Source organism: Amyelois transitella, chromosome 6, assembly GCF_032362555.1.
Source record: "Amyelois transitella isolate CPQ chromosome 6, ilAmyTran1.1, whole genome shotgun sequence".
NCBI classification, from domain to species: Eukaryota; Metazoa; Arthropoda; class Insecta; order Lepidoptera; family Pyralidae; genus Amyelois; species Amyelois transitella.
The window spans coordinates 6,889,866-6,917,106 of record NC_083509.1 but is presented as its reverse complement, the minus strand read 5'-3'; the positions used below and the strand labels follow the sequence as shown (position 1 = coordinate 6,917,106).

Below are 27,241 nucleotides of genomic sequence, written 5' to 3'. Positions count from 1 at the left end.
ATGTAAAATTTCGCATCATTATACTCGCTTAGATATATTACAATATTTACAAATGGATACACAATAATTGAACACCGAGGGCGGTTAGCTACTCACGAGAAGAGTGATAGTGGTAATGGTGAGAGCTAGGTTCGGATGAGCGAGTGTGTCTCCGAGCAGCAGCGTGCCGGCGCCGGCGGCGGCCCGTGCGCGTGCGCTGCCGCCGGCGTCGCCGCGACACGCCGCCCCACCTGAAGCCGCACTCGCTAGGCTTCGCCCTCGGACTTTCAACGGCGATATACAGAAGTTTTCATCTGCGAACTCTTGAGTCAATGCCAGCGGATTTGCCAAAGGATCCCGACCGCACTCGCATGGCAAATGATTACCTCGTATCACGACATTCTCCACCTCGAGCAATACCGACTCTGGCGTTTCCAACATGTGGTTGCCCGTCAATCTGAAAGTTTGGACGCTATTATTCTGCACCAGAGTCAGCTCCTCTACAGCATCTATCTTATTATTACACATTTCTAGGATATCAACATGTTGTAAGCCATCAAAAGCACCCGCGCGTATCACACCGAGGTCAGATTCACGAAGACCAAGCCGACCGACTCTTGTCAATCCTCGAAATGTATCCGACAATAGTGCTGGCAGATCCATGTACGCTAACTCTAATGTCCCGATACCCTCCAAACCTGCAAATGCCATCGGCTCAATTGACCTTATTCCTGAAGGGAGTTCTACTTGGATGACGTCTTTTAATCCTGAGAAGGCGTGCGCCAGAATCCGCTTAATTGGGTTATTTTTCAACGAGATTAGTTTTATGAAATTAGTGCCTGCAAAAGCGTAGCCCTCAATTTGGGCTATTCTGTTATGAGTTAGTACAATAGAGGTTATGTTTTGAAGAGCTGCAAAGGCGAACGCATCGACGGTAGCGAGCGGCGTATGTTGAATGTATAGCTCGCGTAAACGTGGTAGTCCTCGGAATGCAAATGGACGTATGCGAGTTAGATTGCAGGCGTCAAGTGCGAGACGCCGCAGCTGCCGCAGATGAGCGAATGCGTCGGAGCGAAGGACGCGCAAATCCGCGCGCGACAGCGACAGTTGTGTCACACTCGGACTAAGAGCTGAAGGCACGCCACGAAGTGTCGCACTGTTGCACACGACCTGCAAACAAATAGAAGTTAATCTCACCTGTATAAATATCAGATATGAAATTGTATCCACAAATATTATCACTTTTGCCTCGTCACGGGCTAAGCGCCATTGTCGCTGTTTGCGCTGTCAATAAAATTAATCCCTTCCGAAATATCACCGATGACGCTCACTGGCGCACGTTCGCATTTTGATTGAATTGTTCCAAACTTAAGCTTCACAAATAATCGACCAAAACAAATATCAATTTCCCCAGGCCTATACATCCACTTATGTCTCGATATGGATCGAGATTCAATCCAATTTAATGTCCATTTGACATAAAGCTTATGCATTCCGGCATTAAATCGATAGGCATTGTAGACAATGAAATTATGTCTGTGAATATTACTATTATTCTCTTCGTTTATTATAAATATAATCACACATAGACGTATAACGCTACTTAAAATTCATTGTAAAGTTAAAATCAATCGTAACTACTTTTACGACCTATAATATGCCAGAGCTGACTTAAAAACAGTTTTATCTATGGCTTTGTGATAAATACTCGTACAGTCTGTTTGACATAGCGGGGTCAGCGACGGGGCTATGCACTTACTCTGCACCGCTTAATGTGCCCACATTATGTATGTGAGTGATACACGTTCGTCAACGTTACAAAAATATTTTACTATGAAGTAAGTGTAACAAAAAAGATATTTACCTGTGACTGTGAGAGACAAATGCAGTGCGTGGGGCACGGTGGGGCCAGCGACGGGGCCAGCGCGGGGCTGTAGACTTGCCCCGCACCGCACAACGTGCCCCACGCAAGTGTGGCTGCCAACCACTGCACCGCCCATCTGGGAAAATGATAATTTCCTTTTAAAAGTGTTACTTACGAAAAATATATTTTTATTTACATACATAAAAAAGCCAACAGTCTTGAAAAGACTGAAAGGCCACCTTCAGCAGTATTGCTTTAATATGGAATTGAGATTAAAATAGTAGCCTGCAAGAGAAATCATTAGTTTATTAGCATAGCCTTTTACGACATTCACGGAAAAATTATAGTTGGTTCTATTCTTAAGTGTTGAAAACAACATTATATTATATTTCATTACTTGTAATGAAAATATATTGGGTAAAATACAGTTTCAATATAAATTGGTTATGGATTCCTACTCGTTAAAATTATATGTACTTGATCAAAATCACACATTGATAAATGTAGCTTGCCTACATTTATTAACTTCGTGTTACCTAGCTTTTCGCTTCGCAAATTCGACCGATTTTTATAACTTTATTTGAAATCTGATTTAATCTTATCAGATCAAATTATACCACGGACTGACTACTCAAAAAAATTATTAAGATTTCTACTTCCAAAACATTTTCCTTCATAAATAAAAAGTTCGTGTAGCGAGTAATTTGTCAAATTCGCAGAGACAACTTATGTTATCGAAAATATACAAGAAAATAACTCAAATTAAAATAAAATATGTTAATTTTTACCTTTAAGCATAAAGGTATTCTACATAATTAAAATACTAATAGGCTGCGATTTATTCAAAAGGGGCAACCCTTTGAATGTCTGCCCTAGTTATTTTTAAATGCAGACAGGTTCACGCCATTAAAACTCGAGTTTGTATTTGTGGAGACGGACGATTAAAAATAGGATTGTAATTTACAATGCATTAGGACTATCTGTGTATGAAAGAAGAGGTCACCAGACGACTAAAAATACGGTAATTTCAATTCATTAGGACTACTTGAAAAGTAGAGGCCACGAGACTATTAAAACTAGGATAGTTACAATACATTAGGGGCTGCCTGAGTGTAAAAGTAGAGGCCACGAGATGACTTAAACTAGGATAGTTACAATACATTAGGGGCTGCCTGAGTGTAAAAGTAGAGGCCACGAGATGACTTAAACTAGGATAGTTACAATACATTAGGGGCTGCCTGAGTGTAAAAGTAGAAGCCACGAGATGACTTAAACTAGGATAGTTACAATACATCAAGGGCTGTCTGAGTGTAAAAGTAGAGGCCACGAGACGACTTAGACTAGGGTTTTTACAATGCATTATGACTACCTCAGTGTAAAAGTAGAGGCCATGGGCGGGCGCCGAGGAGCCGCGCCGCCCGCCGCTCTATTTCACCTAAACACCTTCATCATTCTACCTCCTTCTGTGGAAAAACAAAATTATATTAATAAGTTATATCATAAAACCTTACGACATAAGCATATAGCTTTCCGTTGTAACTTTTTTTAGATCAGAGTAACTAACAAAAGGTGTAAAATGTATTAACAGAGTCTTGTGGATTGATAGTTCTATAAAATTACGCATAGTTAGTCGTATATAGTTTTAAAAGTCCCAGCATCCAGTTAGTACACATTTTTGGAAAGACCGACATTAACGCCTACATTATATTTGTGGTAAAATTATTACTTCCTTATTCGCTTTCGAATTAGTAACTTGACCAAAAATAGTTTAGGAACAGATACTATTTATAGTTACTTACCATAACATATTTTTCTCAGATCTGTACAAAAGTAATTTTTAATGATCTGAATAATTGAATATAGTTAACATATTTCAATGATAAAATCGTGTCTGCTCTATCAGAGGTGAAAAATGAAAAGAAAGAGGAGCATCATGTTCAAATCTGATTCAATTATAGTTAAACGGAAATTGAAAACGAAGACTTGATAGGATGTAGCTGCGTCCCGGGGGAACACACTTGAGCTCTGCCATTTTACCTGGCAGGCTGAGCAGGCAAGTGAATAATGAATTTTCTTTTAATCTAGTTAAAAAACGTGATTATTTGGCAATGCAATAACTGTTTGTCAAAATGTCTTATGCCATATTTCTGAATCTTAAGATTTGATATAATGTTTATGTCATGTTTGAACCAACGTGATTTTATTTAATGCAGAATTACAATTGTGACATAAAGTTAAAATGTTAATTAACAAAGAGATTTACTAAATTATCACGTTGATATTTAAGAAATATAAGAATTTTTTAATTTGTACTGACAAAACAAACAAATCCAACTCCATCCAAAGAACCACTTATCAAATCACTAGGTTCGGTTCACCAAAAATCTTAACAATACTCGACTTTATTCTTATCAAGAAAATACAAAAATTATTATGCTGGTTCTTGTTTCTTACCGACTCAATTTTAGTGTACGAAACTGAAGGCACCAGCACTTACTTTCCATTATGCATGAATGAATAAACAGAAAGCCTAAGGATTCTATATCATCTATACCTATACCATATAACGTGTCGCATTGTCGCCTTTACCCAACAGCATGCCAAAAACTTAAAATTGCAGGAGTATGTTTATGCTCTTCGTGTGCAGATTCCGCCAACAAAACGACTCCCGGGAGTCCCATTATATTCGCCCAAGACGCACACGCTTTTAAACTAAACCATGCTTAAACAGCGAGCAGAAATATTATGAATACGCTTAATTTTTTTCAAACGTCCCGCAGGAGGCTTCACAATGATATATCGTTACAAAACAAGTTGCGTGTTTCAGAAAAAATAATCTTCGCGATAATGGAAGTATTGTTTTTCTTATAAAAACTCAACGGTTGAATGAAATGCATGTTAGCAACACGCCTGAACGGGTTGAAAAAATCTTATCAAATTACATACGAGTACTATTCGATAAGGTAATAGACAAGTTGTAAATAAACGCATTTTTTAATATGAAGATATTATGATAAGTGAAAGATGTTTTTTTGTTATTGAATTGGAGTTTTCTAAAAAAGAAAAAAATTGTTTTCATTTAAACGAGTACATTGGTCCAATATATAACAAACTATCAACGTGAAACGCAGTTTGCATCGGCAATCAAACGTAAGCGCCCCGCGTTTAGTTCACGTCAAATATTTTGTGTCCAATTTATCTTGGTGAATTTTACGTCGTCCAGTGTAGTGGACAAGTTTAATTGGGAGCCGGGCTGGACCATCAATCATAGGAGTGGCGGGCCGTGTCATCGCAGCAAGAGCAAGGGCGGTACCATGTTAACTCTAAAGCCCGCGATGACACGATCGACAAGCATTCGACTCAATGTATCGACGCATAAATGACGGGAATACTTGACATTTTTAATCGATGTTGAAAAATGTGAGCTTCACTTTATATTGGTTTTGACATGGATTCCGTGATTACAAAAAGTCCGAAAATCTCGAGTATTCCGTAAAGGTTTTGACAATCATTTTACATAAAGAATTTAAACAAAATATCATTCTAAAAACCTAGAATATTCGGACATAGCAACATAGAAACCAAAAGCCTAATTTTTAGTTCAATGCTGTTAGTCTGGCTGAGATAATAGCGAGTATTAAAACGTAGTTTCGTAGTAGTCTATTGTTTATTTATGTACTGCTAATTAAAACTTAAACCAAGAGACTCGTTAAGACAACTCTTTAAGAAAATAAACATACCTACAGTAGCGTCCCAGTACATTTTTGATCTTATAATGTATGTTAGGAAAAATACCTCTTTTTTTCAAAAAGTTAGTGCCACAACTGATAGAAATTTACGTAATAAACATAAATTAGTCATGCCGTTTCATAGGCTTAGCAAAGTCAGTAAATCATTTATGGGGAACTGTATACGATTTTATAATAGGTTGCCGGAGTCTGTTCTTGATATGCCCAACCGAAAATTCAAAGAGTATGTAAAGAAAGTACTTTGTGAGAAGGCTTATTATAGGACTGATGATTACCTTAATGATAAAAACATCTGGCTCGAGCTTGGCACAGGAACCTCGTAATTAATTGTAGTTTAATTTGAATTTAAATCAAAATTTCAGTACACTCTGTACATAAATCTTTTTTATATAAAAATTGGCAATCCATAATATATATATATATATTTTTTTTCTTTTTTCAATATTAAATCTCATAAATATATAAATCTCCCGTGAACAATGTATTCTCCCGTCCACATTCTATTCTAAGTATAATTTAATATTGTGAAGTTGACGTTGTTGATGAAAATGCTGCAGTGCAGTTTGTTACCGCTTCTTCTGCACTGACGCCTTGGAAGCGGCAGTAAACTTAGTTTTTAAGTAATTTATTTGACGTCAACCAAGTTGTTAAACCATACGACAATTATTAAGCGATATATTAATATCCTATAATAATGAATAAAAAATTTTGAATTTTGAATTTTTTTGAACAATAGCGACACGTCCGCCCATATTGCTAGATTGTATTATTTGAAATTTTGTCATAGGTAACAGTATTTATATGACTTAAAATTATAACGAAGTATCGGCTGGACTTAACTTATAAAACTAAAAAGTGAAAAATTAATAAATGATACAAACTATTTTTTTTTAATCGGTTTCAAAGACTATTATCAGGCTAGTCACATAAAATAATAGACACACGAAGCTTTTGTCACTATCAGTACGCTTAGACATATAAATCCAATATTGTCTATTATAGATTGCGGATATTATTGAGCTGAAATTTCAGCTGCATTAAACGTGAGCCGAGCTCAGGCCATTTCGCAGTTAGACAATACAGCTTAGATTTGATCGCGGTTCGTGGACATTTTGGCACGAGAACTTTCGAAGTTCGGTGTCCGCGGTTGCGCCCCGTAATTTATGAGTTTAGAAGCACAGTGCCGGATAATCCATATGGCTTAACTTGATTTCTCTCTCTCTCTCTCATCCAGTTGCATACTAAGACGCTCAACTTCTGAGCCAGGATTGTACTTTCCAAATTAAGTCTTACTTTCCCCGGTCTTAAGCATTTTGGGTACCTTTCTATACCGAAATATACATAAGAAGAATTATATAGAATTATAAATCAGAAAAAGACGAACCCCTTTTAGATAATTCATATTTTTTATAAGTTTTTTTTATTATTTATTTATAGTTTATATAAGTTTCTTTCAAGTTAACCAAAGTATCTTCGGGAATTAGGTACTTTTATAGACAAATAGATAAGTAAGGACCTAGTAGCCTCAATTTCTAAATTCTAAATCCCACTCTGGAGATTCGTTCTGTAAAATTGGTTTATAAATTACTAGTTGTCCTCCCAGTGGCAATCGCTCCGTCTGTTCCGTGGAGGCTGTATTATAAATCTCAATTCCAACATACGCGATTGTGTTCGTGTAGGTAACTGACCTCAATTACACTGTCATTTGTTTCGTGTTCTTTGTTGGTATTTCCTGAAATTTGTATTCGTGTACGTTAATGTTTCAGTGACATTCAAAATAAAAAACTTTGAATAATTCTAACTTATTTCAACCTAATATCGCGCATTGCTGATTGGATTATATGAAGATGAATATATATATATATATATATATGAAGATATACTTTTTTTTAGATATTGACAAACTTAAATAAAGTAAAATACAAGGAGGATCCTTTATTTTTGATATCGATTCGAATTACATGATCCCCACCTATTTATTATTCTTCCTATTCATATTTATGCCGTGTGGTTCCCGGCACCAATATAAAAAAGAATAGGACCACTCCATCTCTTTCCCATGGATGTCGTAAAAGGCGACTAAGGGATAGGCTTACAAACTTGGATTCTTTTTTAGGCGTTGGGCTAGCAACCTTTTCATTAAGCCAAATAGCTGAACGTGGCCATTCAGTCTTTTCAAGTCTGTTGGCTCTGTCTACCCGCAAAGGATATAGACGATATAGACCGTATGTATGTATGTATTCATATTTATATCCGTATAAGTCGCAATACAAGCATAATGTTTTCTACGCAGCCACAAATTTGTATATATCTAGGAGATTTTTGCCCATTATCCCGGGAAGGTAAACGCTGACACATATAATCTTGCACAGGACGAGTGAGATTACGCATGTCAAGTAAAACCTGCACACCCGGTGTTCCCCATTTAGTGAGCCAAAAATATTCCTTATAATGGCTTTAATAATAAATCTGTCTGGAAGATTCTGTGTCGTAGTCGTAAATCATTTCGTGTAATGAATTGTGCGACCGTTGTGTTATACGACCACAAAAGAACATTATAGTAGGCTATGGTTCAATTAATGATATAAGTACTTACAATAATTAAATACTCGAGTATAAATCTGCTCGATACTGTGGCAATAAGAGTTATAAATTCATGAGTCTGTGAAGCTTTTGTAATACGTTTCATTTATCGAAATCATTGACTGTGTCATTCTGAAACCTAATTTTTAATCACCTACATCGCATATTACAAACACGTAATAGCTTTTGGTAAACAACATGTTTCTGTAGAAATTAAGGGTGTGTACGTTTGTAAGGAACTCATTCTACTTGTAATTTAAAAAAATAGTATTATTGCGTATGTTTTAACTGTAATATCTTAAGTGCCTGGTTCCAATAAATTATTACAAAAAACAAACGTTACAAATCTTACAAGTAACATTTCAACAAGATAACGTTGTTCAATAAAAATCAACAATATTTCATGAGACGCCATTGAGATAGCAGATATATTATGTACGACCGTGCGGAAAATATTTTTCTTCTTCGTTACAGCTATCAAAGGGCAATTCCAGAATAACATATTGAATGTTTATTTGTGTTACAAGCTTACAAATACACGTTTATTTTGTTCTCATTTTAAATTTGTGAGGTCTGTTCACTTTTTAATATATATTTTTTTATATATCACCGACTAAGAAACAAATACCCAAAGAACGAAAAGTAAATAAGGGAATAAGTAATGAACAAACTAAAATCTCTCTTAGACGGTTAAAAAAATTGCTAGTCAAAGATGTGATGCAATCATGCCCATGAAGACTTAAATGTATCAAAATTTATTGTAACAGTTCTACCAGGCTTCCTTTCAATGGTTGAATCATGGATAGTGGCATCACGGTAAAAAATTACGAGAAATTTAAATGTTATGGATTTCAGCAAATTAGCATTTGAAAAAACTAGAAATTCTTTCATAAAACCTACGCTCCAATTACGTTCGAGCGTCAATATGGATGAGACGTAGCATCGGACTCGTTTCATTAATGGTATTCTAAACTATCGAAACCATTGCTAGAGGATGGAATCTGATTTTATATTCATTTGATTTCACCGAACCAGCCAGCGTCATTTCCTCGCAATCTAAATTTAAAATTTTCGTTTCTCAATATCGGTATTGTTTACAAGAGCAAGCAAATATATATTATTGTAAATTTTAATATACAGAATATGAGTAGGTGTCAAATGAAAATTGCGAAAGTTTTCACATGCTTCTTACTTCCGTGATGCTTTATATGCGGACTCATTCGTCATGATGTTTTGAACTTGTGTATTTATTAAGAAAAACATACACACACACATATCTTGGTTTGTTTACGATTCCATTGTCGTCGAGGACAACAAATATGTTTTTCCTGGAGCGCGTTCTAGTAATTTCTTCGGAACACTTGCATCGCTGTTATCCTATTTATATTATAAATGCGAAAGTTTGTGAGTATGGATGTTTGTTATTCTTTTGCAAATACTACTGAACCGATGACGATGAAATTTGGTATGTAGGTAGCTGAAGACCCAGAATAACACAAACAAAGTTTACTTTTACCCTGAAATTCCCGCGGGACTGATTGTAACGTTATGTTAGGGTTTCCACCACAACCTTTTGTACATTTGAGGCTCAATAAAATTTTAAATTAATTAATTTAAAGAACACATTAAGTTGGAAGGAGCTATAGGTTAAACAGTACCTCTATAGGTATCCGAAAATTCCCACTAAAGTAAAAAGTAGTATTCTTTGTTTATTTGTTCAGCGAACATTTGATTTACTCGCACTTAATATAAACTTTGATCACCTAAAGACAGAACAGAAAGACTTACAGTCTTGATGGGTGTAACAAACTCAGCTACAGTTCCGCGGCGGTAGTAACGAACTTGCGGTTAAAGTCCACAAAGTAGCATTCGCTGTTACAAACAGTTGTTTTGAGTGAGTGGGGAAACAGTCACTAACTGGAATCTCTCGCGATACCTACTTAACACAATTAAATTTTAATAATAATGGGTAACCCGCACTTAGAATATATTAGTCGGTTGATAATTGCATTTATTTAGGTTTAAACAATTTTGATTAAGCGCCTACCGCCTTGGTAGGCGTTAAAAGGGTACCAAAGGAGACATATTTATGACATGAATGACTGATGGACAGCGTTGTACTCCATCGCGTGATTAACATTCAGCGTGGCTGCGACTCTGAGCTCAGTTTTGGAGTAACAAAGCCGAGCATGAAATAAAACGTCCAACCGCTGAAAGGCGGACTTGCCGAACTTACGTCATCCCAGTTTTTATTCCATGTCAAAGAACTTTGGGGAAACAAAACAAACTGCAGCACATCTATTGTCGATCGGTCCAGCTATTCGAAACTGTCGACACGTTTCTCGCGAAATGGTAGCTTTTTCGCACTTACTACAAAAAAATATGGTAGAGACGTGATTTAATGGTATGTTTCTTTTATTGCCTGATAAATCAAATTTTGTGTTTAAAAAATTTTGTATTCAATATTTCTGCTAATCGGCATATTGGATTTGATAAAAATGCAATGACTGGCTATGAAAAACTTACTTTTTTTAAATACGAGGTCACACAAGAAAGTTAATAAATATGCAAGAACGGAGAGAATAATTGAAATCATTCCGGTCGTCATAACGTTATGGTAACATGGAATGATATTCATAAAATTCGCTTTCCATAGTCCCTCGCTTTAGAATCGTGTGTATAATGCCTCCATTGTCACCCGAAGGCTTATTAGATGTCATTACGCTCCTGTGTCTTCACATTTATATTTTAATTTAGAAAACCCAGCAAAAATTACCAAGACTTATTAAACATAAATATACATATTTCGAACGAAATTTGAGTTTCTATTTGACGGCGTAGTGCAAATACCATTAAGTTATTTGACAGAAAGACAATATTTGTTTAGGAGACGTAACGGCAAAGTGGCTATTGTCATAAATTAATGAGAGTTCAAAAAGACAACTCAAGTACTTCATTTTCTAATACAATAAGATTGAATGAAAAGAACTCTTGATAAATTCCTCAGCTTGAATAGGATGGGATTCCAAATGTTCTTTGGTGTGTTTGTATGCAATTGTTTCTATCAACATTATTCGACATTCACACTTGATACTAGCAAGTGTAAGTTATGAATATCTCATAGCTATTCAAATTAAAAAATACCGTATCAATCAAAAAGGTACCAATGCTTTTTCTTTTAAAGTGTTGAGAAATAATAGACAAAAATACCCGGTCTGCACTTTTCTTTTAGTTACAACAAGTATACAGTACACTGTAACAATAATCACCTGTACGTCCTCCTTATTTTATACCATTATAGAGCGCGAACAGTTGAACACATCCCGTGGCGGCGCGCGCCGGAGAGCAGGACGCAATAGAGCTTATTATGTTGGCAGTATAACGAAACAAAGGTAAAACTTCACCGTCGTGTTTGTTAACGATGCTCGCCGCAGTTTTATTTCTATTTTTTACGAACATTGCTTGACAAATACGCGTAAAATAGGAAAAGTAAACGAAATCTTTCGTGTTTGGTGGTAATACGCTTTATTTTTATTTGACTTAAGAATCTTTTAAGTAAAACTTACAATGTATGTACTCGTATCACACGCTTCAACACCAAACTACGAGGATACACTCAATATATGATTTAAAAAGATTTCTGATAAGGATGATAACTATTACATTACAGATACAATCATAATACGCTTTTTAGTATTTCACATTATAAATCTAAAATTCCATATAAAACCTAAAGGTCCGTCATATCAATACTTTGTGTACTTAATGCCTATGTACCTATATAAAATAACCTCTCCTTCCTGGAGAAATAGGTAGACTTCATTTTTCCATTTGCCATGATCTCGTCTTCTTTAAAATAGTTTTATTTATGCAATATCTATTTTTACATCACATAAATGCATACCACAGGGACGGAACGAAACTACGCGACCATTAATTCGCGCACAAGCGTTTTAAAAATGTCTTTTGTTGGTTATCGTGGCAGCACATAGGAAATTGCGCAAGTAATGCTTCGTGCAATATTTAGTGCGAGCGTCTTGTGTCTTGCCAGTAGGCATTCCCCCGAGGGCTGCTCAACTGAGCTGAAAAGACTGTTCTCCTGGTGTTGCTATTGTTCTACTCAGTTGTATCCAGGACTGCAGGTCAAAGAACTAGGGTGTGTGTGTTTTTTAACTTACTAGGTATAGCACGCGTGACACGTTTTAGTGCATGTTTAATTTATTTTATATTTAATTTTTTGTTTTTTACCTTTTCATTTTATATTCATGAAATCCACTCAACCTCAAACAGCTACGTACACACTGGGCCAACGGAAGCTAACGAATAACGATAACCAACGAAGGATATTTGGACAGTTTCGTGAACGCGAATCACATTGGGGAACCAACGAACGTGCGTACCAATGTTAGTGTTCGTTACCTTGTTGTGAAGCTTTATAAAGGAATCTTTAATTCCGCTTACTTCTGTATTTCAACATTTCGTCAGTCAGTATCAAAATAGTAAAACCGTACTGATTTTATAAACACGAATTTTACAGTTTGCATTCTTTCAAAAAGATGCCTAGCAACGAGAGTATTATAAAAATAAATATTTTGCCTATCTTTTCTTAACGTATTGTTTAGTGGTTGAGAAGAATTTTAAGGCTAATGTAAATATTACTAACTTGATGTCCTATGAAAATAAATAAAAACCGAATTATGTAAACCCAAAAAAATGTAAGCTCTTTCCTCATCAGAAAGCAAAAGGCGGAATTATTGAACATTTGTTAAAACATGTTTGTGTTTACATCATCAAATAAAACATTTGTTTTTTTTTTCTCCCGGATTGACTCCTGATTATTTATCTGTTTGCCATTTTCTAAAGGTTAACTGGTCGAGAATGTTTTTAGCATTAAGTTCACCTACTGTACCAATAAAAATAATAGGGCGGGATTGTAAGGGCCAATAAACAGCGTCGGTGGTCAAATCGGTGCCCGGATAAAATGCAAGATGAGCAGAAAGGCACAGGTGCGAATCCAAACCTCGGCCATGTACCAATGGCTATTTCCAAAGTTATGTAAATTTGTTTGAATACTAACCGATTCTCTTACGGTGAGGGAAAACATCGTGAGGAAACCTGCAAATTCAGGCAATTAGATGTGTAACCACGGATCAATACGGGTTAGGTTGCGGAGGTAAAATGGGACTCGCTTCGTGTAAAAACTTGACTCTACCAATCTAGGATTCATGGTCAAAGGTTTACCCCGGCCTCCTCTCCAGAGAGGCGAGGATGCAACCGGGACTTAAGTCAGGAGGAAGAAGAGCAAGGGCCAATAAATTTTTAAATAAAACAAAGCAATAAAAATATATGATATCGATTAAATTTGCTCGTAGGTACTTTGAATAATGTGAAATGGCGCAAGCCTTAACTGAAATTAGGAAGTAAATCAAATAAAATAAGAGAAATCAAATAAATAATAAGTCCTTTTAATATATTAATCTTTATGTCTGCTTACGTAGACTTTATGTATTTTGAGATCTGCTTGGCGTTCCTCAGACGGAATCTTAAAGGATTCCGATTCTTCTTTGGCAGTTTAACTCTTAAATTAAATTATTTATAGGGGTAACAATTTTTAAAGTAAAATACATTTTTATTTTAAGGATTAAGATAAAAAAGTCAGATGTAGGAGTAGGAGAATAAATAATCGGCTAATTGAGAGTCAGAATTCCGTACTATTATCGTACATATTATGTATAAAAAGATAACGTTTGTCTTATTGGAGCTCCCTTTTAATAATGACTTTTATTTATTTAATTATTAATTTTTTTAAAGTAACTATGCAACTGAACATTTTGTGCATAGCATCCACCTGTTACAAATAAACACATCTATATGTTTTAAAAAAAACACATCTAGTGTATCGGGACCCCTTTTATATTTCCATTTTTATGTTTGTTGTTATAGGGGCAACAGAAAATCGTAATTTAGCTTCAGCTTTCTAGCTCTCACGGTTTAAGCGATACAACGTGGTGACACACGGACGCACAGCCAAGCGGACAGACAGCGGAAGTTTAGTAATAGCGTCCCGTTTTTATCTCTTAGGTACCGAACCTTAATATATGACATATTTAATGTTCCGTCTTCAAACAAAAACTCACCCATATGAGAGAGCTAATGCGAAAAATGAGACCAAAGTACCTGTGTATGTATAACATATTTGTATTAAATATACGGAAAAGCGCCCGGTCAAAAAAGTCGGTCTTCCTGCACGATAATTAATATGTTAACGAGGTTTTTTCCTCGACATTTATTACTGCTTACCGTAGAAGCTTTCAAACTAAATCGATTCAGGGAACGTCCGTAAGTGCACTTTGTTTTAAAATTTTTGGGTGTGGTACAAATACTAAAAGCCAAATCTTTACACACCTTAACCCGTATGTTGTCAGGTGAACGCGTATTAAAAATATACAAAATTTTTTGAATGACTTTGATTACAGAATAGCTAAAGACTCACTTATTCGTTGTTTACTAAAGCTATGTGCAAATATTTTCCATAATCATTTAAAAAGGTGAGATCGTTTATGACAAAGATGATCATAGAGATGGAGGCAACTTTTTTTTACGTATCTCAAAAAGGTAAGCATATTTTTGCATAAAGAAGACGCTTAAATAAAATAAGTAGAGGAAAATCACAATAAAATTGTTAACTCTAAATTTCCACATATTATGGAATACTCACAAACATATATTTATGTTATGTTAAATGTGTAGTTTACTTGTATTGACAAAAACCGTAAAGATTAAAAATACTATGATATATGTTTCCATTATAATTTTTTCAAAATCACTCATTCTGTGCAAATTGCAAACTGATAATCAATACATAGGTCAATCAAGCAGCTCCTTTGACAGTATTACAGTTAAAATCCAGCTCACATATTAACACCTTAATAGAAAGCAGCAGAAAATCGCAAATTACTCCCTAGAAATATGATGAAAACATTACCGTGAAATACATTTGCGTTTATGAGGAAAACAAACGGTGTGCCATAATTTTGCCGTTGTCTGCAAAATATATGTAGCACATAGTTAAACGGCTATAAAAAATCGCATAGATCATTCACGAGTGACCGCCCCTCCCCCTCCCCTTTCTCCCCTCACATCCGGCGACAGAGGAAGGCTTTTTCAAATCTCATTACCAAGCTTCCCGCATATAAAACACGATAGCAAAAGGTATAATTCGGACGCGCCCATACATAATAATTACAATTGACCTTTTGTTGTCGGTTATTGTGAGATTAATTAAAAACTTGATAAAAAAAAATTGTTGATACTAATAAAGCTTCATACAAGTCTGATAGCGAAGATAAACATTGTAGATTCCTGATGGCTTATAACTTATTAAGTGTACGTGATGTGGCGTAGGTTTGGGTATTGATAAAGATTTCTACTAGACGAAATAGCTGATATCAAGAAGCACTACTACTGGATAGGTGGTTTTGTCCAGAATTATAGAATATTGAGAAACGCAAACAGTGGATTAATAAATAATAAAATAACATTTGTACAGGTTTAAATATATAGGGATATGATCCCTATATTTTCACAATAATAATTACTTATTTAATTTTACAGTAGGTGCTACAAAATCATGAAAAGTGCTACGAAATCGTAGCAGGTGCTACGAGTTGTAGTCTATTAGTACATTCATGTAGTTGACTTTTGAATCAAAATAATTATTGATAAATAATAATTGATTAACATTAACATAAATAATAATTGAATAACATAAGAATAATTGTTTCAGCTTGTACTTTTGCTTATACTCAACACATATTTATTTTTTACGCTTTTGTCCGCCTTGTATGCCATACCGCACGTTATTTAAATCATATTAATTACCGGAGGGTATAAAATATTTTAAAAATGTTATTAGAAATGCGCCCCATGTGTTAAGTATGCAGTAAAATCACCTAGATTATAGTAAAAGTGGTGATTTATCATTTCAATAAATTTTACAACTTAGAACATAAAATTGTACCTGTTCCGTCCGAGCAATAAAAGTGGCAATGCGGTGCCGTTTCTATTCAAAGTAATATCCAGGTTAAATTATGCTAGTGCTATAAAGGTTAGTCGGCGGATTTGCGCAATTATGGACGGCCGAATTTTTTACTATCCTGCCTTATGAAAGAGCGAGAGAAAAAAGATTAGCCTTATGTCTTGCTTCCCACTTGGTCATGTTTCATGGAGTTGTTATTTTCGTCCCTAAATTTATAATTGATTTTACCAAATAATCTCACGTACTTTCGTCATCAGCTGTATTCTCAGTCATTTTATTTGGAATGTAACTTTGAACATAATGTCACTGACTACAGTGAAGAGTCTCTTTATTACCTAAATATATCTATATATATAAAACTCTTCCGTTACTGAGTGACTGACTGACAGACAACGCACAGTCGAAACTACTGGTCGTAGACAGCTGAAATTTGGAATGTAGGTTCCTTGGGATATGTAGGGGAGCACTAAGAAAGGATTTTTGGAAATTCAACCCCCAAGGGGGGGAAAAGGGGTAAAAACGTTTCTATGAAAAATCTTATTCCTTGGGTTTATAAACTTGAAACTTGGCATGAACACGTACATAGGCAAGTAAATATGTTTGACATTATAAGTTTTTTCAAACTACCCTCCAATCGTGATTTAGGGGGTGCGATTGGGTGACTGATTTATTAACGCACAGCCGAAACCGCTCGGTATAGGAGTCTGAGATTTTGAACAGAGGTCCCTTTAGTAACATAAGTGAGCACTAAGAAGGGATTTTTGAAATGTCAACCCCCAAGGGGGGGAAACGGGATAAACTGAGCCGGGGCTGCGGGAAAGTTCTAACGAGATACCGTGGCCCCGGAACGCAAAGGGCAACTGAAGGAACGAGGTGGGTTTTAGTCAGTAAAAGTCTGACACTCCCTTCCGTTCCACCCAGAGCGGGAGAGGTCATTTGATGATTTCCCATCCTTAAAAAAAAGACTTTGTATGACAACTTTCAGTCGTCTCTTTAACATACATAATAACATACATAATTATGTACATACATGCATAACATTAATAACATCACGCCTTTAAATCCCTATTTTGTGTTAACACTACCCATACAAACAGCTACGAAATTTGTCCGCATCCATTTTCACCTAAATTCTTAACGTTAATGAGATTTACTTTTTATTATCAGGTCAACCTAATAGCCTCACATGTACGTATAACTTCGTAAGAATTTTCTTTCAACTCCTAACCGTTGAGGAGTTGTACCTTCCATCATCAGCTCATTCACATGGGATGATGAATATCAGACGCAAATACTTAAACAGATCTATGAAATTGTCAAAAACGTAATTGCCTGTAAATTTGAGGTTTGCCCTTGATTTCCCTGGAATACCATCATCAGATCCTGACTTGGTAACAACGGGACCAACTTGAAAGTATACTCTACCGAACAAAAAAAGAATCACGTAAATCGGTCCATAAATCTCGGCGTAATCGGTATGCATAAATAAAACACCCGAATTTTATTTTCTATTAACTATCACGAGTTGTCTCGATGCTCGATAGATGGCGTTGGCATCGAGATAGATCGCGCTATGGTTTCGTTACCGTCATTTAGCTAGGTAGCGTAAAATATTTTAATTTATCGCGTAATTTTAGCAGCGCCCCTAGCGGACATACGCGAAACTACATATTACACACTACAAATAATATTTTGATTTGAAATTATTATTCGTTTGATTCATTAACTTTTAACTTGACTTATTTAACTTATTTTACTCTCTATTTGAATAAAATAAATATTTATATAATTTACTTAAAACATAATATTAAGATCATTAAAAAACGCCATATATATACGAATTACACGTGGGCGAAGCCGCGGGCGGAAAGCTAGTTACCTAAATAAAAATATTAAATGGATAATGTTTCAGTACCAAAAGTCTGTGCCCAGGCGGCCCTTTGAAACTTCGATATGCATCATATGGGACTATCTATCTCGCAATTAATCTAAGTAGGGAACTAATAATGAACGCGACTCGAGGGATTCTATTATGAGTCGCATACATGTAAATCTCGGTGGTAAATAAATGTTTTGTAAAACGTTTGCCCCGGCGGAGTACAACACCTGATAAATGATAGCCATGGGCGGTTTATGAATACGCGAAGCGATAAAACGTTACGTCACTTCATATGATAGGCCGCTACGGATTACTGAAATGGGCTTTTATTTAAATTAACCCACATATAATCTGAATGTTTCTACTCCTATTCTCCGATTTAACATATTTAACATGAATATAATAAAATTTGAAATAAGAATCCTGTTTGTCAATTCTCAACGTTTTTGTCATATGTTTTAATAACCAAAAATGAGCATCCAATAAATTTATAGAAAAAAAAAGATAAAAGAGCGGCCTTCTCCTGAATCAACGACCCGATTCTTTCATATTTGATTAGCCCAATGCATTACTAAGGTTGCCTCTATAAGGTATCAATTGGAACTAAACTGATAGGTATTCAATATTTTAAACAAGTCAACTATTATCAATGCCAATAAATTCCCAAGAAAGCAAAGCCCCTAGCGAAGGCAAGTATCAAAATAGAATGAAATGATTATTGGTAAACACGTTTATGTCACAAAACGTCGTTACTAAGAATTTAACATATTGTCGGAATTGCTTTGCCGGCGTTCGACGCTGAATGCTCGCCATGTTTTTATCATACTAATACAAGTATGATGGCTTATTTCCTTACGATCTTCCATTGTCAGAGCTCGTACAAGAACGTTTTCTATTCATATTGGTTTTTTACTTATAACTGGTTTTATAACAATAAAAGCCAAGGGATATGCTTGCTGACTTCGTAAGTGCCTCTTACTCATCATAGAGTTTGAATGGTTAATATTACTTTAATAATTTTTTATAAATCATAAATCTGTAGGTACCTTATGGGCTTACCAATCTATTTAAGTCTAGTTAATTAAATTAAATATAAAACATTCATGTTGTCACATCAACAACATTAAATAAAATAAATGCCTACTGAAACTAGCAAAACCTCTATTACCAAAACAACAAAAACCTCCATCAGTACTTAGAAAAACCTAATGAGAAATAATTAAGCGGTCAGACGAAAATGCATTTGCCGTTTCATTTTTTATTTACTCAGCTCGCGACGCCATGACCCCAAAATTAATTTGGGGCATAACTCACAGTGGCGTGGGGTGAGCAGGGAAAGGGCGGGGGTCGCATATGTCACTATCACAGGTCGTGGTCAAGTATTTTTGTCTGACCGCTAGTTAGTCAAATAATTGCACTTTACACTGCAGTTAAAACCATATTTTGGACACCAGTCGAAATTCGCATACCTACGAAATGAAGAGAAATTTGAAACGATAGTTTTGTTCTTATTATCTTCTTTTTTATATTTAAAAGTTACCAAAAATATGTACTTAGAAACGGTCACATATTGAACGACAAAAATAATATTCCAACATCCTGCCTACGTCTTCAAAACGATCCTTAGCAAATTACATATTCAGAAAAACATTTCATCAAAACATCGATATGCCTATAAATATATATCTTAGTTATTGAATATTTCTTGGTATTACATAATATTGGTATATACACGTTAATATACGAGTATATACCAATATTATGTACCCTTTACTCTGGCATTGAAGAATACCTACTGTGTTAGTAAAAAAAGTTTTTTTTACCTTTAAAAAAATGCATTCGCGTATTTGCAAACACTACCTACGATATAGGGAGATGTTTTTTTGATGTTAAACAAGAAGTTGTTTAGTTTCCCAGATGAGATGCTCCGAGGTAATCGGATGAAGCTCGTACCTTCGGACGGCGCTGTAATCAAATAGACGACATCTAATAAACTGGCCATTGCGTGCTTTGTTTCTCAACGTTAAAATCTTCAAAGGGCTCTTAAATTTTATTACGAACATCATAATTAAATAAACAGCAAAGGCAAGGCTTATTTATTTAGTTTACTGGAACTTGACGTTTTTCAAATAAGTAGTTGGCATGGGATTAATTTTCTGAAAAAAAATGCACCGTGGTTTAGTTTCAGGATATTTTTTTAACATTCAATTAATATAATTTTTAGCATAAGACCATACAATTTCTATCAATCGGTCACTAATGTTGAGATAAAGGAAACAACATGAAAAATGCTATTATAAATCTGTAAACTCAGCAGGTATCACATCATCACATCACATCAACACATCAAATTTAAAAATTTATTACTTTATACATGATTGAATTGCAGTTTTATAAATCTCTGACAACATGAATGAAAACTGAAAACATGATCACGCGTCAATTAGCCAAATATATATTTAATGTGAATATTTAGATAAGCCATATAAGGGAATCGATGTATGTAATACACGAGTTCAATCTCATCTGGAATGCGATCCGAAGTAGCTCGGGAGGTCGTTACGGCACCAGCCTCGCAGCCTCTCGATTCAACTTTGATGAAAACTTACGTGCGGTTATTGTTTTATCTCAGCCGATGTGGCTTAAGGTACGGTTCCTAAGTCCATACTCATATAATAAACGCGTAAGTGTGTTGTTTGGAATATATATGGACACATAACGTCTGAATGACTAAGTATTATGTAAGTTTTCTTTGTTCTCACTATTGGTAAAACCGCAGGTAAGAGCAAGTCATACAACAAACATTAACACCAGAACATATTCATTTACAACATAACAATTGCGGATTAATGTATTCTGTCAAATTTAAACTACTGCGACTAATGAAAGGGCAGTTGAAGTATTTTGAACATTATCGATACCCATTTAGAATTAATTAGATACCTATATTTTACTAACTAGCGGTCAAAAATACTTGATATTTCTAAAAAAATGCTGTTAATTTGTAATTTCGAGATTCAGTTTCCTAGATACAAATTCTAATAACATACATACATATAATCACGTCTATATCCCTCACGGGGTTGACAGAGCCAACAGTCTTAAAAAGACTGATAGGCCACGTTCAGCTGTTTGGCTTAATGATGTAATTTAAATAACCTTTTCCAATAATTGAAGCATTAAAAGTGGCTCCTAATTCATCCGAAAAATTATCAGCCAGATTAAATAAACCCAGAACCTCTATTTTTATGGTGGTAAACATAACTGGAAATAAAAACAATGACAATTGCAAGGCGGCGAAAGGGCGGACTGCACATAAGTCACTGTCAGAAACCATATCTACGGACACTTTTTTACTGCTTTGTGGCATTTATACTGCAGCGATGATTAAAGATATGCCATATTAAGAGTTCTGACTGCTGGCTCACAGCACCCAGCCATTTCGAACGTTTCACGTTATTAAAAAAGTTTCTACCAGTAAGTAAACATCAAACAGGCGCGAGTATCGTCAATATTTGCTTTGAACACACCTTCGTATGTGCATTTTACTAATGCAAAAGCTGCTATCATATTGAACTCGTAAAATTGGAATCTCAGTGATTGAAATTGATCAAAATAATTAGAGGGACGCTGCGGAGCACCTTTATAATTTATTTCCATTAATAACTTGTCAAAAACAAACTTCCATAGAAAGTACTCAATGTTTTCAATTAGCGATGACTAAAGTCCAATTTTATTCTAATAAATTGTCATGAAAGCAGAGAGCTTCGGTAATACAAAATTAACGAGACCCATTAACAGGGAAGGACGAGACTAGTTCGTTCGCCACGACGACGTCGATGTCACGGCGGTATTTATCTCACCCGTTTTCTATTAGGTGCCTTTTCTAGAAAATATTGAAGTTTGTCGACGGACGACTCGAAGTGACTCGTTTTAATTTATTTGAATTATGAATTTGTACAGTCTGCCCGTACAAATAATTTGCACACCCATAAGCTATATGAGGTAATATGATCAAATAACGACAAATATTTTATTTGTCAACCCAAGAGAGGGAAAAAATTGTTATGTTTAGCAATTTCTTCACTAGCAATAATTATGTAATTATGTATAAAATAAAATAGTTTCTTTCATAAATAACACACATACATATATAAAAATGAAAATAAACGTAATACCTCACATTTACTTTATTATTTGTGAAAATACGTAAGTCATGCAGCTGAACATGGCCTTTTAGTCTTTTTATAGTCTCGAATATTGACTCTGTCTGCCCCATGAGGGATAACGACGTGTATACGATATGTAATAACATATTTCTGTTTAATCAATTCTCTTACATTTGATCATTTCGTATTTCACATTATCTTATCTTTCATTACGTTTATGTTGTCTGTCTGTCTGTCCATAACACAGAAATCCGAATCCAATACCGATACTATAAAGGAGAAAGTAAGTTTATTTGTTAGTTACTTCTTCACAGTTATATCACTGAATCGATTTTCATGCAATTTTGCTAAAAAGGTACAGCGCAGCTACTGTTCTTGTAACTGAATGTTCTTCTCCGTACCTACTTCACAAGTAAGTACGGATAAGAACATTCAATTACAAGTACTTTTACGCGGGTGGAGCCGCGGACAAAAGCTAGTTTACGATAAAGAAGTCTATGATTGTGTCTGGTCTAGAGAGACCGGTAAAGATTGTAGTGTAAATCCAAAGTCTGCCTATCCCAATGAGAATCTAGCGTGATGGTATATTATATATATTATAGTTATCAAAAATACGTTTTACCTAAACTTTTTTTCAATTATTTATGTTTGTATGTTTAAATTTATATAAAATCTAAGCGAAGCAGCAGGTAAACGTTATATAAAGCTATTCTACAGAATAAAATGTCGCAGGTTGGTTGTTACACTGGCCGTTAAAGAGATAATGTTCTTATTTACTGTGCCTTGGATACCTTGCACATATTATTTATAATCTCTATAACTATAATTCATGAGCAACATGAAATATATGAAGAGAAAATATTTTCACTGGAATAACGATTATAGATGACTTAGTTACATACATACATATACCTAGTCACGTAACTATTTCAATCTCAATACCATCATTAACGTGCCTTTCTCAGTCTTTGCAAGATTCTTGTCTCTGTCTACCCCGCAAGGGATAAAGACGTGATTATGTATGTATGGTATGTATGTAAGTTATATCAAAGAGTTTCTTTTAATATCTAAGTATGGAAGTATAAAGGGGAAAGCATGCTTAAATATATTTTTTTAATTATAAGTCCCGTGACGTTGTAAATTTAAACCATCTCATCATACAAAAACTCTGAGCTGCTTTAATCACTTCATTCAGTGTCAAAACTTAATTTTAATGGTAATAATTAATTTTAAATGATTACCCCAAGGATAGATAAAGGCTCAGCTTATTAAGCTTGCTTCCTACTGAACATGATTAGTAAATTAAACGGTTATGTAAGTTCACTAGGTATTATGGGTAACAATCTTACTAACATGTTAGTAGTTCATTCGAAGTGTTCTATAATCTCACAATACTATGTACCTACTGACGAGTATAAGTACCTAGTATGTAGGTAGTATATCTAGATAGAGAATGTTCCTCGTTCCTGGGTCCAATCAACAAATTAGACAGACAGATTAGCAAGCGGAGTATAATTGGATCCCACCGGCCTAAAACTTGTAGGTCGGCTTTGTCTATTTGTTAGTCATAATAGTGACTAGTCTAGGTTACAACACTGATTGGATTGAATCGGAATGTTAATAGAGGTAGACAATCAATGGCAACAAAATTAATATTTCTGTTAAATAGGTCAAATTTTTCTATCTTATATATGTATATAATTCTCGTGTCACTATCGTTCGTGTACTCCTCTGAAACGGCTTGACCGATTCTAGTGAAATTTTGTGAGCATATTGAGTAGGTCTGAGAATCGGCCAACATCAATTTTTCATACCTCTTAGTGATAAGGGTTATCCACCCTTAACATTTTTTTTAAACTAGAAATTACTTTATATTTATTTATAAGCCAAAACAACGTTTGCTGGGACAGCTAGCATTATAAGTATAAAGTCTTCATTCCTAAATAGATAAACAGAACCAATAATCATTTATAAAAGATCAAGGCCACGTTTAGTTACGGCTCAATCATCAATGATGTAAAACGCCTAAAAGAAGAATCCTGAATGCAAAAGCCTGTCTATCTGTCTGTTCCGTACTTACAAAGCTAAACCGCTGCACCGATTCGAATGAAATTTGGTATTCATATAGTTAAAAACACGCAGACAAACATGGGTCATACATAACGTGACCATTTTTTTTTGCGTCAGAGCGGGACGCTTACGGAATTTTGTATATAAGTAAATAAAACATATAAGTACTATATACTTACAATATAAGTTAATTAGGTATAAATAATTATCCATTCATATAATAAAACAGTAAAAATATTTTGTCTGTACGTTTAGTATTTTTGACTGACTGTTCTCGTCAGCGAGATTTGAGTGCAATGTTGATATAAAATAAGTATAAAAATTTGGTTTGTTTGCAAAAGCGGGACATTTTTGCTCTCGCTGGGGACAGCGGGACAGACAGCCTGAAAGCGGGACAATCCCGCCGAAAGCGGGACGTATGGTCACTTTAGTCACAAATCCGTCCGTTCTCGACACATGGTTTATTACGTCAAAGGTACATATAACAATCTGTTAGATGGTGATAGAGACACCTTTCACATTAAGTAGATACTTTTCACTGGAATGGAGCAGTGGGCGAAGGTAGTACTAAATAAAATTAAATAAGCATAATTATTTTCCTTAAAACCAGACAGGTGTCTGAACAAAGGCCAACATTTTTACTAATTAGACATCGCTTTAAGAGATGAAGGAAGATACAGGGTGAATTATTAATCGGGGCCATTGCAGATAACGCTCTTTTTCTAATGAAGTAACGGAAATAAGCGGAATTGTTTAATCGTGGCATTGGTATTTCTTAATTGGTCATAAATACACAGTTAAAACTTCTAAAAATTGTAAATGGATACAATTGTTTTTTAATTTATTCATTTTGCAGTATTATTCCTCCAAAATCTATTAACATTTTTAAAGAAATACAGTATAGTAAAGTAATTATTGATTTCAGTTGACAAGAACTATTAAACGAATTGGATTTGAATTTGATTGTGTTTAAGTAACTTTGGAATTAAAATAGAGCCTGCATAACTGTGGTCAGCAAAAGAATGCAGTGATCTTGCATCGTGTAAAGTTTTAGTCACTTTTTTCTACTCCCAAAAAAATCGGAATGTATATGTGTAGTTATAACGTTTAGTTTAGTAAATAGGTACTTTTAAGTTAAGGTTAAATTTTTATTTTTTGTTCAAATTTGTGACGGAAAAATCTCATAATCAAAGTCATATTTTTGCCATATTGCCATAATTTAAATATTGTGATTAATTTTAATAACATTAATAATTATTATTTTTGCTATAATCATGAGAAAAGTACCTAATTATGTAAATTAAATGCTTTTTTACATGAGATCTAGGATAAAACATGGTTTAAAATTTATAAAAGAGAATCTACGAGGCAACTGTTCTACATACAAAGGTCCATCAGTATGCAGAGTATGAACTTATTATAATATTGTTTTATTATTTTATAAGTATATGAAAAGTTTTCATACTGTAAACATGTTTGCCAAACTTGTTTCTTAGATAACGTTTTAAATTTATGTGGCATTTTAGTGTGTAAATTTTAAGTTACTGGAGAGTGATTTACTTCACCAAAACTGTTTTCCAAATTAAATTATTTATTGCTTAAAACGGCATGAAAAGGCGCATGGTTATAATTATCATATGTATTTATGCTCCCAGGCCCTGTATCACTATGGCGAAGGGTGCAACTGGGAATACGCAAAGAAGTATATTAGATACTATAATATATATATATATATATATATATATATATATATATATACCTATGTGCAGCTGTCTAAATTTTTAGAATTGATTTTGTACTACCATATTTCTGGTGTATCTTACAACCAGTTTTGATTCAATTCGTCCTCAGAAAATCATATTATTCGCAGTAATCCTAAAGCATATTTCTTGCACTAAGATTATATGCCTAAAATGATGTATTCTATGATGTATGTAAAAATAAATCTACATACCTATAGGAGAACTAAGGAAGGTGCGACAAACTTTTTCACATGTTTCAGAATTTTTCTCATAAAACTTTTGTTATCAATCTAAAAAGGAATAAAATTCACGCAGATAAAAAGAGAAAATAACATTGTTATGATTTTACTACCTATCTTCAATTTTCATAAATAAAAAAGCGGTATTAGCAGCCATTACTTTTTTGAACTATAGGTATGTCGGAAACAAAGGGCATTGAAAACTTTTATTACTTACAACACCAACACATCTAAAGCAACGACAAACCTCATAAAAAAACATTTCAAACCATAAAGTGCAAAAACTTGACAAATAACCGTACCGAAATACCAAAACTTTATCCCTAGGGAGTGAGATTTCTATTAAAGAAAGTGCAGGCACCATACAAAACAGTCGCAGATAATGAAACTGAGCAAAGTTCACCTGTTTAATATAAATATTAATCACTTGGACTGTCACTGTTAAGTAGTAATGATCATGCGATCACGCGTGTGTGAACATTCCGCGATGCACGGCGGTGAAGGGTTAACTAGTGCGAGGAAATACGTGACACGCGCGCCAAAGCGAGGACCCAACTGGCTACGGCCGCTACGGCTCCTGCTACGAGCTACGCGCTGCATCCTCCACGGCCCGCGCAGTCGCAACGCTTTTCAAAATCCTTCAAGTGGCCGCGCTGAAATATAACGCTATTTCATTTCTAATTTGCTAATTTGGTCCACCATCATTTCTAGTGCTCTCTAACTTGGCGCGAAGAAAGCTTAGGCGTAAATTGAATTATATCTGATCAGTTTGTAAAAAAAATACAACAACCACAGAAAACTAAATAGCGAGATTTCAGTGACAACATTCATAACTAATCGTTTTTGAATCAATCTTCTATTGACGTCTTTACTTTGCTTTTAGTAAAAAAATATCTCCAGATAGTTTTCACCATTTTACTAAATCTTTT

The 27,241-nt window shown here is 34.7% G+C and overlaps 1 protein-coding gene across 3 annotated transcripts; it reads right to left on the bottom strand.

Moving 5' to 3' along the window:
* On the bottom strand, positions 1 to 26,852 carry LOC106131164 (chondroadherin). Of its 3 annotated transcripts, none has more exons than XM_013330164.2 (4): positions 26,615 to 26,852; positions 3,213 to 3,306; positions 1,844 to 1,979; positions 1 to 1,149 (listed from the first exon to the last, which is right to left on the bottom strand). In XM_013330164.2, exons 2-4 carry the CDS (start codon positions 3,233 to 3,235, stop codon positions 85 to 87), a joined length of 1,224 nt encoding a protein of 407 aa, XP_013185618.1. In that variant the 5' UTR covers positions 3,236 to 3,306; positions 26,615 to 26,852; the 3' UTR covers positions 1 to 84. The 3 variants fall into 3 exon arrangements, with proteins under 3 accessions (XP_013185618.1, XP_060800649.1, XP_060800650.1); XM_060944666.1 differs by having other exon boundaries at positions 26,716 to 26,852; XM_060944667.1 differs by lacking the exon at positions 26,615 to 26,852 and having other exon boundaries at positions 3,213 to 4,711.
* Between the last annotated feature and the right edge of the window lie 389 nt (positions 26,853 to 27,241).